This window comes from Tursiops truncatus, chromosome 7, assembly GCF_011762595.2.
Source record: "Tursiops truncatus isolate mTurTru1 chromosome 7, mTurTru1.mat.Y, whole genome shotgun sequence".
Lineage (NCBI taxonomy): Eukaryota > Metazoa > Chordata > Mammalia > Artiodactyla > Delphinidae > Tursiops > Tursiops truncatus.
The window spans coordinates 63,681,379-63,699,908 of record NC_047040.1 but is presented as its reverse complement, the minus strand read 5'-3'; the positions used below and the strand labels follow the sequence as shown (position 1 = coordinate 63,699,908).

At 44.5% G+C, this 18,530-nt stretch overlaps 1 protein-coding gene across 4 annotated transcripts in view; it reads right to left on the bottom strand.

The window, feature by feature from the left end:
• STK39 (serine/threonine kinase 39) overlaps positions 1–18,530 on the bottom strand; it is a 482,653-nt gene that overhangs the window by 198,216 nt on the left and 265,907 nt on the right. For all 4 annotated transcript variants that reach the window (XM_033860055.2, XM_019922315.3, XM_033860054.2 and 1 more), the window contains 2 exons: positions 721–830; positions 349–450 (listed from right to left, as the gene is read on the bottom strand). In XM_033860055.2, coding sequence (XP_033715946.1) covers positions 349–450; positions 721–830 — 212 coding nt within the window. The remainder of the gene's footprint in view (positions 1–348; positions 451–720; positions 831–18,530) is intronic.

Genomic DNA, 18,530 nt, shown 5'->3' with positions numbered 1-18,530 from the left:
ATCCATCTGTAAAGATGATATCACTATAATCTATTTTTAGATTTTTCTTGGGGAGCTGGGGGTATTCGGTGATAGAGAGAGTAATGACCAGCATTTGTCTCATCTATCAACCTCCATCGACCAATCTGATCACATTCTTCTGTGCTAAGAACGCAAAGCAAGCTTCAAAGCCGGCAACTGTGCTACTTTTGTCCCATTCTGTCCGCTGAGAGCATCAGCTAATATTTAACTTGGCTGCATCCCTCCATTAATTCCCCTTGGGTCTAAGAGAGAAATGACTATGTTTAAGAGAATGGATTCTGTTAAATCATATTTCAAACTCGACATAATATTTCCAAGAGCAATTACTTTCATAGGAGGATATTTGTGATAAGGCGCTGCTCCTGTGGCGAGTTCAATGGCAGTTATTCCAAAACTCCACATGTCAGCCTTGAAGTCATAGCCTCTCACCTAAGAAGGGAAGCAGGGAAAAAAACACAGTTATACAGCCGGCATGTTATACATGACGGGGTCCATATTATGTCAGAAGTCCACGGCCGTGTGTGCACAACCTTGAGATTACTTTGCTAAGGCCCAGCAATCGGGAATTAAATCTTGCATGACGCATTCTAGTAAAATGATTGATTTGAACAAAATGTTAGTGTACTAATGACATGTATTGTACAACTATACTATGTCAATCAAAACATCACTTTTATTTTATTTATTAATTTATTTCACCTGTTCCATGACTTCAGGGGCCATCCAACACGGGGTGCCAACGAATGTTTTTCTTACTTTATTCCGGGTAACATCACCCCCTGTTGCTAAGAAAGCACTTACCCCAAAATCTGAAAAGAAACAAAAAAAAAATCACCCTTATTTTAGGTAAGACATTATGGCTTACAAATTCTGCCTTTAAGAACATCTCTTTTCCTGATGGGCCTCGCAATGGTGATGACTTGCTCCAAACACTGTGGAGCTCTCTCAGCCATACAGCAGGGCAGTCCTGCCACCCGCCATCCCCTACACCAGCGTTCCCCAAACTTTTTGGCACCAGGGACCGGTTTCGTGGAAGACAATTTTTCCCCGGGGGCAGGGACGGCCGATGCTTCAGGCGGTAATGCCAGCCGGAACAATGGGGAGCGGCAGATGAAGCTTCGCTCACTTGCCCACCCGCCCCTCACCTCCTGCTGTGCGGCCGGGTTCCTAACAGGCCGTGGGCAGGTAGCGGTCTGTGGCCTGGGGGTTGGGTACCCCTGCCCTACACTTCAGAGAACGCCCTCATCACAGGTTATGGGTCAGCAAGCTCACCAGTCCAAAAGCTCAGCATATCATTTTTATATTTTCTACCAAAAAGGTATCACAAGTCATAACTAACCATAAAAGACCACAATAAAAATATACATACATATATTTAGGGCTTTCCAAAGCCCTAAATTAAAGGATCTTAGCTTTTAGCTAAGATTCATTTTAGAAAATCATTTATAAGAATAGCATCAATGGTAGTAAAACTAGCATGTGTTTCTTTTTATGTTTTCTTTTATTATGATTATTTTCTAGCCTCTTTAATCCCACATCATCAATGTTTGGGGAGCGGATTTCTTCCTTGAAATAAAGCATGAATAACACACAACTTCCACATTCCCATGCCCTTCCTTGAACAGTGCTCGGTAACACTTTAGCCAAAATCATAATGGCAAATCCACAAACCCAGGTACCTAAAGCCAACATGCCCAGTTTTGCCCACACGTAGCAATCAACACAAAGGATAAGCCCAGTCAGTAAAGACTGGGTTTTTTTTCAACGTTTGCTTTCTGGATAATTTTCATAGATATAGACGGAAAGGTTTGTAGAATGAAATAATACTCTTCTTGACATCCATTATATATTAGGAGTTCTTCTTGTGAGGACATGAATTAATTAAGCATACTGTATACGTGCATGCATTTATGCAAAAATTATGTTTGTATATGTGAAAGTAGAGAGGGAATACCCAGTGATTATTAATGCATGCATCTGTGCTTAGAGTTTTACTAATGGTTAAAATTAGTTAGTAAGTTAAACTACCAACTACTTAGGGCTAGTACAGACCTACCAGTAAGAGCCAACTCAAGGGCACCTCAATAGAAAGCTGGTGAACAGTTATAAAAAAGGGATGTCAACACCTCAAAACACTGCAGCAGATTATGCAGTGTGGACCCCTTCAAACTGCTCTCACATGACTCTCCTTTGCTGGCCCCCTTCGGTGACTGCCAGGATGATGGCAATTATCAAAGAACAGCGTCAAGTACAAACCAAGGTCAAATATTAGCATTTGCGTTGGATCTACATTATTAAGTTATGCAATAACACTGGGACCAGTTCCCCGAGTTGAAATCTGTTGCCTGTTCCATTTTATTTACGTTTAAATTCACTCAAATCCCAATAGGATTACAACTTCAAGTCAAAGGAAAAATTGACAAAGGGTGTCTTTATTCCAACTGCTACTCTCGTGTTAATAGTGAGCAAAAGTATATTCTGAAAATGCTATATAATTTAATTTGCATGTATGTGCTGAACTCTATTTGAACTCTTACATTACAGTCAGAAAAATCAAGCTTTCTGAAAAGAAACCACTGAAATGGTCTCCTTCAGGTAGGAAGAGATAAAATTCATTCTCTTACAGAAGAGCTAGGTCAACTTAATCATTTGTAAGTATCTACTATATTTGGCTAGAGGAAGAAACAACATGATAAGGCTTTCGAAAATATAAATTTCAACCTCATTTGTATTTCGGAAAAGAAGTTTAACAGTGAATCCAACATTCTGTTTTTATTAAAATAATTGTGTAACATGATAATATTAAATAAATACATATCATCTGTAAATAATTAAGGATATGGGTAAAAGTTGTTTTAAGGAAAAATAAATTCTTTTCCATGCAGTTGAAGCAATTCTACACCCCAAATATACATATATCTTCCTAAAAGATATAATCTAGACAAAAATCCATTGTTAACAATAATTGTTTTTAATTCCTTAAAAATACCATCTGATGGGACTTCCCTAATGGCACAGTGGTTGGGAATCCACCTGCCAATGCAGGGGGACACGGGTTCGAGCCCTGGTCTGGGAAGATCCCACATGCCGCGGAGCAACTAAGCCCGTGCACCTACAGCCCGTGCTCCGCAATAAGAGAAGCCACCACAGTAAGAAGCCCGCGCACCACAAAGAAGAGTAGCCCCCGCTCGCCGCAACCAGACAAAGCCCGCACGCAGCAATGAAGACCCAAGGCAGCCAAAAATAAATAAATAAAAATTAAACAAAAAAAACCAAAAACATCTGATTACATTACACCTTTTAAAGCTGCAAAAACTGCTGAGAGAGATGCATAGTTGCAATTCATTATTGACAATGCGTCTTCAATGTATTTTCCTGATTCACATTTGTATTCACAGACTCCACTTAGAACACTCACTTTTAACTCATAAACAGACGGTTAAACATCTTTAAAGCTCAGAAGAAAAATTCCAGAAGCAGAAAACACCAATCCTAACATCTACTCACCCTATGACTACAGAATAAATGTACAATTTGCTCATACGTATGGCCAGTGTATATAGAAAAGGATTTATATGTACTGTGAAAGAGAACTTTTGGACTGAACTTTGTAGGGTGCTTGTGTAAACAGGAAGATGGGTGTATGCTGTGGAGGCAGCTTACATGTGACAAGAGCAGTGGAGGTGGCAGAGCAGAAAACAGTGAAAAGTGCCCTTGATTGCTGAAGGGGACCTCCAGACAGCCCAGGGGAGTGGAGGCAGATATGTGTGGGTCAGAAACCATGAACATTTCTCTGGCAACATGGAATCAAAGGCTACACATCAAGTTAGTCAGCCTCAAGGAATAACTGCATCTCAAACCAGAAAGAGTGCGGTCATCCTGGTAACGAAAAGGCTCTCACATCTTTTGAATCCATCCAGTTCTCTCCTTCCCCAGCCCAAGAGTCCTGGGGCAGCCTCCGAGGTCACCACCTCCCTGCTTTCCCCAGACCAGCCTGCAGCAGCCAGGCACTTCTATGTCACAGGCCTGACGGCTCCTTAAAAGTCTTTAAAGGCTCCCTGCTCCCCCAGGATAAAGTCAGAATCCCTCAGAACAACATGCAAATCTGACTCCCCTTTCCTCTTCCGCCTCATCTAACACTACTCCCAAATTCCAACCTTGGCATCATCCCAGTACATTGTTCCCTCCACTAAGGGGAGGACCATCAGCAGAGGACACTCTGCTGGTCCTTATTAATGACAGAAGCGGGCTTCCCTGGTGGCGCAGTGGTTGAGAGGCCACCTGCCGATGCACGGGACGCGGGTTCATGCCCCGGTCTGGGAGGATCCCGCGTGCCGCGAAGCGGCTGGGCCCGTGAGCCATGGCCGCTGAGCCTGCGCGTCCGGAGCCTGTGCTCCGCAGCAGGAGAGGCCACAACAGTGAGAGGACCGCGTACCGCAAAAATAACAACAACAACAACAACAAAATGACAGAAGCATCTTTGGCATCCTGACTCTTGGTGCCTTGTATGGTTAAGTTTGATGTACCCTCATCACCTTTCCCTCATTTGTGGCATACGATTTAAGTGACTTTGGGAACTGTCTTGTTTTGATATGTGAACACTAAGCCCTGCGGAGGACCTGCAGGCGTCTGGGGTGCAGCTACCTGATTTAGCAAGTAGCAGATCTGCCAGGAAATCGCACAGCCCTAAGGAACCAAGGCAGGATGCTCAGTGGTTAGGCTGAAGACTAAGCTATTCCCCAACTGTGTGACTCCAGCAAGGCACTTAACCTTTCAGGCTTCTTGGTTATGCCTGTTCTTACATTATTTTCACATTTATAACACCCCTCTACTTCTTTTTACCATGGATAAATAGGCTTTATAATAATTGTTAGGCAGATCAATAAGCTACTGTTCTCTGCCTTACAACTGGGCTGAGGGGATAAGCATGAACGTTTTTACAGTGGTAGATATAAAATACGAGAAGAACATGCTTCCTGACCTTAAGAATATTACCATCAAGGAGGGAGAAGGCATGAAACAGAACGTGTAGAATCAAACGCTATGCCCTGCTGTCCATGTAGAAGTGGAAGAGTTAGGACTGTAATAGCCATGAAAGACTCCATCTCGAAGTGGGCCTTGGACCTGGCCTTGAAGATGAGGTTGAGTGTTGGACAGACGAGCCCAAAAGGAAGTGACCTTCCAGACAGAGAAGCAGCACGAGCAAAGCACAAGTGTTGAGTCAAGAAGAAAAACTGTCTGACAGCTGCATGGCTCAAAAACTCAAATACTTACAGGGGCCCAGGCAGGAATAAGAAGGAGGGAAGGGGGTCCTGCAAACCAATAGCTCCATCTCAATGGTGAAGGGCACTTGATATCTGTCTCAGCACAGGGGGACATTAGGAAGTGCAGGGCCCTTCCCAGGAGCCCATCCCCAAGTCTAAAGCAAGCTTCTGCTGTTCCGCTGGAAAAGAAAACTGTCATAGAGGAAAATGGCCCTGTTTTTGCAGATGCCCCAATTTTCCCACAGAAAGCCAAACACTGAGATCTTGATGTAAAACCTCTCGTTTTTGCTGTCGCTGGCAACAAATTCATTTAAAAAAAAAAAAAAAAGTGGAAAAGCAAGATAAAGCAATTCCGCCTGCCTGATTTAACCTGCAAAACTAGTCTGCCAACTGTGTTGTTATATGATGTCTAAAATTTACCTACAATACTTCAATATACACCGTGTGATATTATATTTGTGGTACTGCAACCCAGGTGGTCAACTGGTGTTCTGAGCCAGAATGCCCAGCGCTAGAAGGGTCTCGCAGCACTTGATTCACGATGCCAGAGGCAGCTGCTAGAAGTATTTCTGTTATCCGTATCTAAGTATAGATAAGTATGAGCCAGGTGAATGCCCAAAAGGGACTACTGTTGGGGAAAAGAGTCACCTGCTGATAGGCAAGATGCATGTTAGAAACAGGCTTTCACTGGCAAAAGTCAAAGTAGTGAGCACACAGAGAGGGGCTAAAATATTTTAGATATACTCCCCATCTGGCATGAACAGAAAGAAAGAATCCAGCCAGGCCCAAGAGGAAGCTAAACCCCTAACCAGTTTTCTGCCTAGTTAGATTCTAGATGGCAAGCGCAAGTGTACGAGAAAACTGCATCTGGAATGTTGGCATGTCGGCTTCGAGTGAATTTTTCATTCACCTAGAAGGACAGAGAGCAGGAATCTCCTTGAGCTTACGGAATAAACTGGGAGAAATCTCTAGGGTTCTTGCTTGCTAACGAAGGGCAATATTTGGTCTGAATCTTGATTTCCTTAAAACCTGGGAGTGACGCTGTAGGTGAGTTAGCCGACCCGAACCTACCTCAAACATCTATAAAATCTACTAATATCTGTGAAAGGGAACCTGAGTTGTGCATGGAAAAAAAAAATGGCTTAGGTCCATTCCATACTTGGCTAGAGAGTAATAGAACCAACATTTGAGAGCTCAGAGCTTCCTAAATCATATTCAAAATGGGTTGCAACAGATACTGATCCTTTAGACCTCCGAGTGGCTGGTTGCAGGTCTGGGGCAGCGAGAGTCACAGTGGCTACAGGGGCCCCTGGTAGTTCCCTGCCAGAAGCAGCCTCTCTTTCCCAGAGGCCATGGTCTGGAAAAGGGAAGAAGCACTGAGCCTGTCAAGGAGCCCAACTACAGAGTCTGAGTTGCAGGTAAAGGAAGCTGTACTTGATCCAGTTACTACCCTGGACTACTGTTGCTTTCTCTCTAGTCAAGAGGAGAGCTGGGGACAAGAAATCATGCAGGGATGTTCAGGAAAACAGAAAGGCTAGAAGCAGGAAGACCACAGCCATAGCCCAGGAGTAAAATCAACAGGGCCTATATTTGAAGAGAGACTCTGAAAAACGAAAGCATGAGACAAATCCTTAATGAAATGTGATAATTTAGTGAGTACTGGAATTAAAAAAGAGGAAGGAATAAACAAGATGAAATAACTTGCCAAGGACCATATAGCAAGTTACTGAAGGTCTGAATGAAATCCACAGTCCTTCACAGAGGAGTTTTAGCCACATAGCCCCAGGCTCCTTTTTGGGAAAATTCGGTGTATTCTTAGGTACCGGAAACACAAAAAGGAATAATGGGGTTAATATTCCACAACTCCTACACTCTTCCCTGAGTAAAGATCAAGTTGTGATCACCCAGCATAGAAAAACTGGCTTGAGGTTCTCTGGTTAATCCTAAATGTCATATTTATATCATCAAAAACAATCCCTGCATAATTTGGTTTGATTCCCAGTTGTTGTTTTTTTCTCATGAGAGAGTCAAGACTTTACTGGCAAAACTGAAATGTACTTCTGAACACCCAGGAAACATTTTCAGGGCTGCCAGCATCCGGCCTTCGTGAGTCTCACAGGTGTCCTTAAAATGTTATACATCCAATGTTGGTGAATGAAGAAGCCTATAGAGAAGCACATTATGATTTAAATTATGCAAACTATGATAATGGGTATAAAACAGAAGCAAATATTTTCTTAATTCTGTTAGGAACTGCATGAACAGTTGTTTTGCTTTAAATGACGTATTTCGTTCTTTTCATGTTGTTTTTATAGTAAAACGTGTGTCAGTGGTGCAGCGCCCCCGTAGGCACAGTAGTGTCCAACCGGCGTGGGTGTCGCTTTGATTTTGCACAGCTTTGATTCAAACACAATGCCAGCCTTCTAGTGAGAGCTAACATGGGAAAATATGACATTAATTGAAATAGAGTGACTATTACATGACCTAAACAACACGAATAGAAGAATTATGTTAAGGTATCATCTTCTGTTTGCTGGTAATTTCAAGGTGTCCTTTCTGCCCCCAGATTTTCTTGGTGAGAGAGCAAAGACACAGACCAGGATAAGTGAAGGCTTTAGCAATTACAGAATCAGAGGCATGCCTCCTCCAACTGCAATCCAGACTTATTCCATGCAGATTACTCTTCCTAAAGCACAGTTCTGATCACAGCCCTCTCTGGTCAAACTCTCTCCCCACATGGCATCTGAAGAATAACAAGGCAGAATCCCCGGCCACAATTCATCCTGTATGTAGGAGCCAACAGTCTCCCAGTATTCTTTCCTTCTGATTGCAATGTTTACCCCATTATCACATCCTTGAGCACAGTGCTTTTCGCTTTTTTAACTGACCTAATCACTTGTTTCTCAATTTTACTTTTCTTTAATGTATAATTAAACCCAGCCTTTTCTACCAGTTTTACTGCTTGTTTTATTTCTGTTTGTAAATTAAACAGGAACAACTCTTCACTCTCCTGGAGGCTTGCCATCTTCAGGGTGTCATCAGACCTCCAGGCAATAAGAAGCAAGTCTGCAGGGGCAGGACGGTGGGGAGGCAAGGGCAGCACTGCCTCGTGCCTGCTGGGAACCCCTGAAACCAGGCAGGAGAGAGCGCAGGGCAGCACTGACTCAGAGGTGGCAGAGGGGATGCCTCAAGTCCTCCAGGAGGACGCGGCGCCTCCAGGTACCTGCAGAACTCAGCAAACCCAGAGCAAGAAGCAGAGCCCAGAGCCCAGCGGGCCAAGGCAGGATGTGGCGAGACCTACACAGTGGCCGCCAACGTTCACCAGGCTGGTTTCCTTCTTGAAGGAATGTCACTTTACTCATAGGCGAAGTTTTCTCTCTACTCTAACAGTGGTGTGGGCATAACTAGTAAGAGGCCAAATAGTGACACACTTGGTGTGGGATACGTGGCACACCATGGGGTCCTGATCGTTCCCAGTGTGTCCCCATCAATGATCCCTGAAGCTACAGGGGAGAGGAGAGGCACCGAGGGAGGACACAGTGAGTAGCAAGGAACCACATTTCCACCCCGAGAAGGTACTTTGGAATCGAACAGGCCTGCGTGTGATGCCATTTACACTCCCCGCTCATCCACTTCACTTCCCTGAGCAACAGTTTCACAAGCTATAAAATGAGGGGCACAGAATGCATATAGTAGTTTCCTAATAATATTAAGTCCCTGGCAGCACACACTGGTGATCTGCTACCCAACATCCATACCCCGATCTCTACCAGCATCCTGATTTGGTGTGCCGGGCCCCAGGGGGATTAACTGTACAGATCTAAGGCAATCATGGTGTCTGATTCCTGGGCTGGTGAATGGTCTGAGGGTCTGCCCTAGTCCTGACCCATGGGATCCAAGAGGAATACGGTACAGACACTTGTGGGGATATTTTCTGCCTAACACAAGAACCACCCTACCAGGGTGGTTTCCTCCCCACTCCCCCTGCCTGTTAGGGACACTGTCACATGAGGATGTGATGCCGGGAGCAAAGGAGCCCGTGGGGACATGGGCTGCCTGACATGACTGAGGTGCAGAACAGAGAGTAGTAAAGAGCCCAAGACCTCTGTGATACCCTGGGCTCCTGCACCAACCCTGGAACAGTATACCCCAGACTGATGCTACGTGAGATTGTTAAACGTCCGTATTGCTTCATCCCCTGACGGTCAAGCCCTCTGGTATTTGTACCCAAAGGCTTTTTAATTTTTACAATCCCCTGTCTTTCCCCAGTCCAGTCATGTTTATTCATACTCCCTAACTGTTAACAGTTAACCACTGCATCAGAGGCCAAAGTCGATGCCATTCCCAAATGGGCTTGGTAAAAAGCAGCAAGAAAACGATTTGGCACACAGCGCAATTCTGGAGTTTTAAACAGTTCCAGTATTAAGCATGGCTTTTAATACCAGGGGCACAAATCAAAACAAATAAATGCACCAGCGTCTCAAGGGGGAAAAAAAAAAAACATACTACAAGAAGAGCCTAATTCACTTGTTTGCCAATAGTTCTGTTTGGGGCTACGCTTACATAAATGTTCCAAAAATGGAACAATAATACACTTCCAGGAAAATAGGAGAGAGAGGTATCTTCAACATTCTCGTCTAGGTCCTTGCTACTCAAAGTGGGGTCCATAGACCAGAAGCATGAGCATCACCTGGGAGCCTCTGAGAAACACAGAATCTTGGATCCCACCCCAGACCTAGTGAACAGAATCTGTACTATAGCAAGAGCCCCAGCTGATTCGATGCGCAGTGCAGCTGAAGAAGCGCTGCTCAAGGGCACCGTCTTCCTAGCAGGCACCACGGCACGATTCAGTATGACCGGAAGACCTCCAAGTACAGCCAGCTCCACGGCTTCCCTCCTTCACCTCTTTGGCGAAGAGAACCACAGCAGTAGAGAGAGAGTGGCTTGGAGAAAGTCGAGTGCACATTCATGTATTTTATGACAAGTAAGTACAAGGCCAACACTACAAACGAAAATCATGTCCTACACAGAACTGTCTGGCCCAGCGATGCTAATGTGTCACGCAGGACAAATTCACACACGTGGCACACCTCTGTGGGAATGCTCAGATTTGTACAAAATCTTTTTATGATACATTTCCATAAGTTAAAACCACAAAACTTATTAACAGTCCGTCCGTAAGAGCTGCTCACTGGAGGTGCCAGGGCATAGAAGAGCCGGGCTGCGGGTAAGCATTAGCCCCAGCACAGGTTATCTGTAACACTAAACCTCTCTCTCCCCCTCATGAAAGCTCTGAAATGCAGTTGTGTGAGGGTGATAGCATTATAATATTAAAGTGATAACACTGAATCCACTCAATTTTTAGGCAAGTCAATAAGAAATATGTCGGCACCTTATCTGCTATTAGTAATCAATTATTCACACACCGCCTCACTATGGGGGGGGTGGGGGACACCACCTGTCCTGCTCAGGAGGGAGGGACCCCAAGAGGGACCAGATAGAACCAAAGAGAGTTTTCTGAAAACCCTTGCTTTCTACCCAAACTTCTTTCCTTGAATCAGACTCCTGGTTTTCAATTCTATTTATTCCTTCTCGTAAGCAAGTGGTCTCAATGGCCTGGGCTGGTTCTACAGACTGCAGCCCCACCCACATGTGGCACGGTGTCCAAGGCGTTCAGGATCAGAAAACAGGATCTGCCGTATTTCCAGAGCCTGGGCCCTAGGGAGTCACTTCTAGCTGCTCTGCACAAGTCCACGTTTCCCATCTATTAATGAGGGAGAGGCAGTCCTGACCGTGTTTGAAACATCAGAGAATAATAATTTCACGGCCTTTTCTGATGGCAAAAGAAGAAATTAGAAGACATCTTTTTATTCCCTAAAGCTAGAGTTTCACCTTTCAAAGCACACACACAAAACAAACCCACAAAGAAGCAAACCTTCCCAGGGCTGGTATTTCATGTGGGCAGACTCTCGAAATTACCGTCAACAGGGTTCCTTCAGATGTGCTACATTTCTACTTATACAGGAAGAGCTCTTAGCACTTATCTGTACTTCGTCCATGGAGTCAACAACGATCCACAATGACACACACAAATTATATTAAAAATTCAACAGAGGTATTCTTGGTAAAAATTTGGAGGCTACGCAGGCTGCCAGTTCCTCAACCATTCTCACAATCAAGACAACACAGGCTTAAAAGAGACAAGAAGAAGAATAAGTGGTGGCTGGTGTCAATTCACATTTGGCTCACAGTTCTGCTGACTAATACAGCCAATTAGCCCCAGCGTGAAGGAGAACACTAGTTTAAGACAATGGCAAACTACCGATAATCTGCCCATCTATGTCAGAGTCGCTGAACCCTCCCCCAAAGCCCAAAGCAGGTGAACTTCCTGGGAGACATGAAGCCAGAGGCCACACCTGGCGGGGCAGCAGCAGAAGAAAGGGGGGCCAGGAAGGCTGGAGCAGTAAACCCAGACCAGGTGTGCTGCAGGTGCAGGCAAGAGCCAGCTTTTTCAAGTCTAAAGACAGACACAACCAAGAGCCCACTCGTGGTCAACTTTCTATCAACTATGATAATTACAGTGAGCAAAGGAGAGCCACAGATACTCCCCAAGTCACAAACTCATTCTCCCTGGCTCCCCAGTGGGAGTGGGAGGGATAGTTTAAAGATGCTCTGGTGAAAGTAGCCACAGGACAGATGCTTGGCTTACGCTCTGCTCCATGCCCAAGATCACCCTCTGCTGTGAATGCTTTCACACAGGACTGAGAATGCCTTTAGTGAGTGAGGCTAATGAAGGGACACTGAAACACTCTGATGCAAGATAGATCCTAGGAAAACATCTTGTCAACCTGCCTTATTTTTCAGCTGAGAAACTGAACCCCGGGACCGCTGAGCTGTCAAAAGGCATAGCGTGGGCTTCCCTGGTGGCGCAGTGGTTGAGAGTCCGCCTGCCGATGCAGGGGACACGGGTTCGTGCCCCGGTCCGGGAAGATCCCACGTGCCGCGGAGCGGCTAGGCCCGTGAGCCATGGCCGCTGAGCCTGAGCGTCCGGAGCCTGTGCTCCGCGAAGGGAGACGCCACAGCAGTGAGAGGCCCGCGTACGGCAAAAAAAAAAAAAAAAAAAAAGGCATAGCGTGAAGAAGCAGGTGGGGGAGGGGGCAGGGAGCCTAATGGCGAGGAAGTCAGCCGAGGATAAAAAGCGAAGTCTGGGGAGGTCTGGCGTGATCTGCTTTTATGACCTTCAGAATGACCTCCAACGAGGCCACAATCACTCAGCAGTCCTCAGTACCCTCATCTGTAAGACCGACTCTGCTGAACTGACAGCAGAGCGAGGGGAACACTAGGTAAGCATATCATACAGGGATCATCATTTCCGAAGCCAAAGGCGTGCTCTGCAGTCGCTGGGGGCTCCTGGCTGGCCATACCCACAAAGACTGGCACAAGCAACTCAGATCAAAGATTAGTGAGTCTAAACTTCCAATGCAATATTCATATACCTCCAGGTGGTCTTCTTCATACAAATCTCCACGCAACTAGCTCGACTATCAGAAGCTTCCAATAAACCAGAATGACCTATCTGTACACTTTTAAAGAGATGGTCCCTACGGGAGATGATTAAAATAGCACAATTCCAGTTGCCACAAGTATTTAAAGCAACAATTCACGTCATTTGCACAAAGTTTCAAGAAGGATTAGTCGGGGATAACGCAATCTTCGAAGATCTGCAGATTTTTAAATCTGTGATAAAGAAAACCTCATATTTAAAACTCCTAACACTGAGCAGAGTCACTAAAATATGAGGAACATACATTAAACTCTATTACTCAGTAGTCTTTTTTTTTTTCTTTTTTTTTTTTTTGCGGTACGCGGGCCTCTCACCATTGTGGCCTCTCTCGTTACGGAGCACAGGCTCCGGATGCGCAGGCTCAGCGGCCATGGCTCACGGGCCTAGCCGCTCCGCGGCATGTGGGTTCCTCCCGGACCGGGGCACGAACCCGTGTCCCCTGCATCGGCAAGCGGACTCTCAACCACTGCACCACCAGGGAAGCCCCGCTCAGTATTCTTTTAATTTAAATTTCCTACATAGTCACATGTTCTTTCATTCATTCGACCACTATTTCCTCAGCTCTTACTAAGTACCATTTCCATTCTAAACTCTAGCATCAGGAACAGAAACCCCTGCCTTCATGGAGCTGACTTTAAGTCGGGACAGGGGTGGGGAGGATAAAATTATGAAGCACAATAGACAGCAGTGGTTCTCAGACTTTAGTGTGCATCAGAATCATGAGAGGGCTTCTTAAAATATGGATTGCTGGACCCCACCTCCAGTTTCTGACTCAGCAGAAACTAGGGATGGAAGAGGACAAGAACTTGCATTTTTATCAAGCTCTTATGGTGATGCCGATACCGCTGATTTAGAATCACACCTTGAGAACCACTAATGTAGAATACATTAATGTGTACAATAAAGATAAAAAGATCAGGGGATGGAGAGTATGGGACAGAGGCACTGCAATTCACCACAGGATGCCATCCATGGAAGCCTCACTGATGGGACATGTGAGGTATCGAGTACAGCATTCCAGGTAGAGGGAACAAGCCATGCAAAGGACATGAGACAGGAGCATGAGTGGCAAGGAGGCCAGTTTGACTGGAGGAAAGTAAGGGAAAGGAAGGGCTAGGAAATGAGGTCAACAAGCTAAGGAGGAGCTAGATCTTGTAAGGCCCAGGAGGCCACCACTAGGACTTTGACTGAGGTGGAAAGGCATTACAAGGTTTTGAGTAAAGCCCTGATACAAGCTGGCTTATTTTAACAGCATCACTCTGGATGCCGTGTAAACAGCTGAGCACACAGGGACAAGGACAGAAGAGGACCTCTTAGGAGGCTACGGTAATAATCCAGGGAAGAGATGATGGTGGCTTGGACCAGGATGACTGCAGCGGAGGTGGTGAGGCGTGGTTCACAATAGCATTTGCTGACAAATTGGACAGGACATGGGGTATAAGAGAAGAAGGGTCAGGAACACTAGATTTCTGCCCTATTACATAGGATAGAGCTGCCATTAAAAGAAGCAGGGAAGACTGTGAGAAGGGCAGTTTGTTGGGGGGCATGGGGGTTACAGAGTTCTTCTGTACTGCAGTTATACAATTTTTAGAGCTGAAAGGAAACTGGAGAGCCTAAGAGCCTCACTTTATAGGTGATACATGGCCAGCAAAGAACTTGAGGGAGGGCACAGGGCAAGTTAGTGACCTGGGGGCTAGATAATCCTTGATGACTGTGTTCTCAAGTGTACTCTGTGAAATCAAGTGTTAAATTATATTACATAGAGTGTAAATACATGTTAAATCTATTTAAATTTCCTAAAAATCTCTGATCTACATATGATACATGCAGTAACTTATGAGACGTTATTGATCAAAAATGCCTAGTCCCAAATTACTCATATGTACAATACATATTTAAGATTTATCCCCAGGACAACATATTAAACTAGACCTAGAGTGGCTAACTTAAATTCCTCGGGTATATGCATTTCTCTCCACTTACAAATTTTTTAAATTAAATGTCATAGCAAATTGTTGATAGCTGTCTGTTTCACCTGAGCCGTAAACTCCAGGACAGCAGACACGAAGTCTCCATTGCTGACGACAGATCAGCTCAGAGACTGTGCCTGGAACATAGTAAATGTTCAATAAATATCTGTCAACTAACCACCCCAGAGGCATTGAACCCAAGCACCTAACGTTCACCTTTTCACCAGGGAAGGACCATTTTTGTTAGAACAATTGAAGGTTCTGGGAAACAAAAAGTCAACGAAAACAATAAAAATGAGCCAGCAAAGCACGGAGTTGAACTGCTCTGCTCTCAGTCTAAAAACTCTGGAGAGGGTGTGGAGAAAAAGGAACCCTCCTAGACTGCTGGTGGGAAGGTAAACTGGTGCAGCCACTAGGGAGAACAGTATGGAGGGTCCTTAAAAAACTAAAAATAGATCTACCGAAAGATCCTGCAATCCCACTTCTGGGCATACAGCCAAACAAAACCATAATTCAAAAAGATACATGCACCCCAATGTTCATTGTAGCGCTATATACGTAGCCAAGACGCGGAAGCAACCTAAGTGTCCATGGACAGATGAATGGATAAAGAAGATGTGTGTGTGTGTGTGTGTGTGTGTGTGTGTGTGTGTGTGTGTATTCACTGGACTCTTAGCCATAAAAAAGAATGAAATAATGCCATTTGCAGCAACACGGATGCACCTAGAGATTATCATATTAAGTGAAGTAAGCTAGACAAAGACAAATATCATGTGACATCACTTATACGTGGAATCTTGAAAAAATGATACAAATGAACTTATACAAAACAAAAGTAGGCCCGCAGACTTAGAAAACAAACTTATGGTGACCAAAGGGGAAAGGGGGTATGGGGAGGAATAAATTAGGAGTTTGGGATTAACATATACACACTGCTATATATAACATATATAACCAACAAGGACCTCCTATCAATATTTTGTAATAACCTATAAGGGAAAAGAATCTGAAAAAAAAAAAAACAGGTACATATGTATGGATAACTGAATCACTTTGTTGTATACCTGAAACTAAGATGATATTGTACACCAACTAAGCTTCAATTAAAAAAAAAAACTCTTGTTTTCCCCAGACCTCAGCAGCTTGTGCTAATACATGAAATTTAATTTAATAATGACAGTGCAGGCCATTAAAGACAGGAAGAAAGAAGGGAAGGGAGGAAGAGAGAGAAAGGGAGGAAAGGAAGGGGCAGGGGAGGGGAGAAGGGCGGACAGAGGGAGAAGGGTCCTCCTGCACTCTTCCTTGAAGCTCAACCCTGTCCCCCTGCAGCTGAACGTGCACAGCTGAGGAAAGATTCCAGCAGGCATACAGAGCAAAGTGGTCCTCCCCCATTGAGTTCACTCAGTAAGATTTCCTTAGACTGCTGTTCAAACAACTGCTAGCAGCTGTTAAAGGATGGGAGGCTGCTGAAAATCTCCCCAAGTATTTCTCCCCGATGGTATACAAATGGAAAGGAAAACTAAGTTTCCAGAATTGATTGTATACGTGGTTCACACCAGAGGGTTCACCAAATGGTACCGTTTGTCTAGATCCCGAAATTCAGGAAGCCACATTAATTTGTTGTCTTTATTTACTTAACTCCCCCCAAAAAAGGAATAAATGAGAATTTTGGCATAATTTGTTAAACCGTAATTCACATAACTATCAAACTTCCTGAAACCCAAAACATATTTTGGTTCACTATAAAGCAATTTATACCCTCTCCCAAGATGTTAATTTGCACTGTACTCTATTTTCTGAGTGTGCCCAATGTCTCTTAAATTCACGCTTCTGCTCCACGCTTCCTTGACTTAATTAATCATTTCATCGCCAGCTGGCTACGGCAGAGCTTGCCTAAAATCAGAGCTGAAACGTGTCTGTTAAAAAACTATTTCAGGCTTAATAAAATGGACATTTCACGTGGAATGATAATTCACTTATTATTATAATTGAAACTATATCCTGAATTGTTTAGATGCGTTAGTTGATGTAAATCTCATAACTTTCTGGAGACTGGTTTGGAGAAATTTACTAAATTGAATTATATTTAAAAAAAAATTATTTCAGCCTTAAAAGTATGCATTAGTGTATGTGCCTAAATATTTTAAATACTTTCACCTTCCTCTCTGTTAAGGTGATATATTCTTGCTTGTCTGAACTTTCAGCTGTGACTCACACGAGCACCCCTATCACTGATGGATGCATATGGGTGTAGAGCCCGGTGAGACCGCTCAGGTCACATTGGCCAAAAGGTCGTGAACACCTGCCACGTGCCAGGCACTAATAGGGAGTGTTGAGATGAACACCATGGGGTTTCTACCGCTGGTAAGTTTTGATATACGGTCTGGAGGGAAAAGGGGGACGTAGAGACCCAATTTCACTATCATGTAATAGGCAATCTAGTTGGAATGTATTAAGGGCACTTTCAAGCCACTAGGGTAAGGTGCTTAATGCAGCGAGAACGGGGGTGGTAGAGGAAAGGATGGGAAAGGCTTTCTCAAGGAAAGAACACCTTGAACTGAATCGTGAAGGAGAAGAAGTGAGCCAGGTAAAGAAGGGGGATCACAAAGAAGTAAAGAGAAAGCAGTGGCGGACGAGACTGGAAAAACAGTCAGGGCCTTCATATGCCACATTAGGGAACCAGGGCTTTATTCCATCAGCAAGTTTTAAACTTTAGGCCAGGTAATCAGATGGTGAGATTTGCATTGCAGATTCTTTACTCCGGTGATACTGAGGAAATGGATGGAAAGAAGAAAGAAAGAGGGAGAGCAAAATGATATGGCAGGCGGTCACAGGAGGTGCCTTCAACCTCACTTTCCCGGCCACCTCCCTGTGATCTTAGGACACCTTGCATAATTAAAGGGCACGACCCCATTTCAATACAAAAGCAACACGAGCTCACTAATTCTAAAATGGAATGTGTGTTAGCTCCTTTAACCCTCTGGTATTTTCACGTTGCACAGATGTGGAAACTGAAGCGCAGGGAAGTTGAATAACTTGGCTACAGGGCCAGGATTGGACTCACAGCAGTCAGGTGTCAGAGCCCATCCTCTAGACCAAAGCACCCTTAAATATGGCCACATCATCCTTTCCTGATCCGATGCCTCACGGGCTTCAGAGCTCTCTTATACTAATCAGAGGCTGCCTCCGGTGCACCTAGGGAGCCCAAACCACCTTGCTTGAAGCAGCAGCCTCTCTTCCCTATAACATGAGAAATATTCCTTTCCTCCCCCCATCCAATACACTTTACCAAAGCCAAAGAACACAGAAGGAACACAAAAGAACCCAGCAGCTCTGGGTATAAAAACTCCACCACCTTGCACTTTCCTCTGGTTCCTTGAGAATAATATCTGAATACTGGAAGCAAGTTAAGTCTAGCTGCAAGTTTTCCTGGCAGAAATTTTAGTCATAGAGTTTTCAGTATTCAAGAAACTGACTAAAGCTGAAAATGCATTTGAAGGCTGACTAAGGAAAAAATCTCCCTCCCAGAAAACAGAGATGCTACCCAAAGTCACACCAATGTGCCTTAGACAGTGAAAAACCTAGGGCATAAGCTGATATGTATGGGCTCAGATACACTGAGATAGATGTGATGATAACTTTCTAAATTTCTAGGCTGCCACAGTTAGCTAGAACCAGATTTGATTTCTGTCGTGAAAAACTAGGAATGGG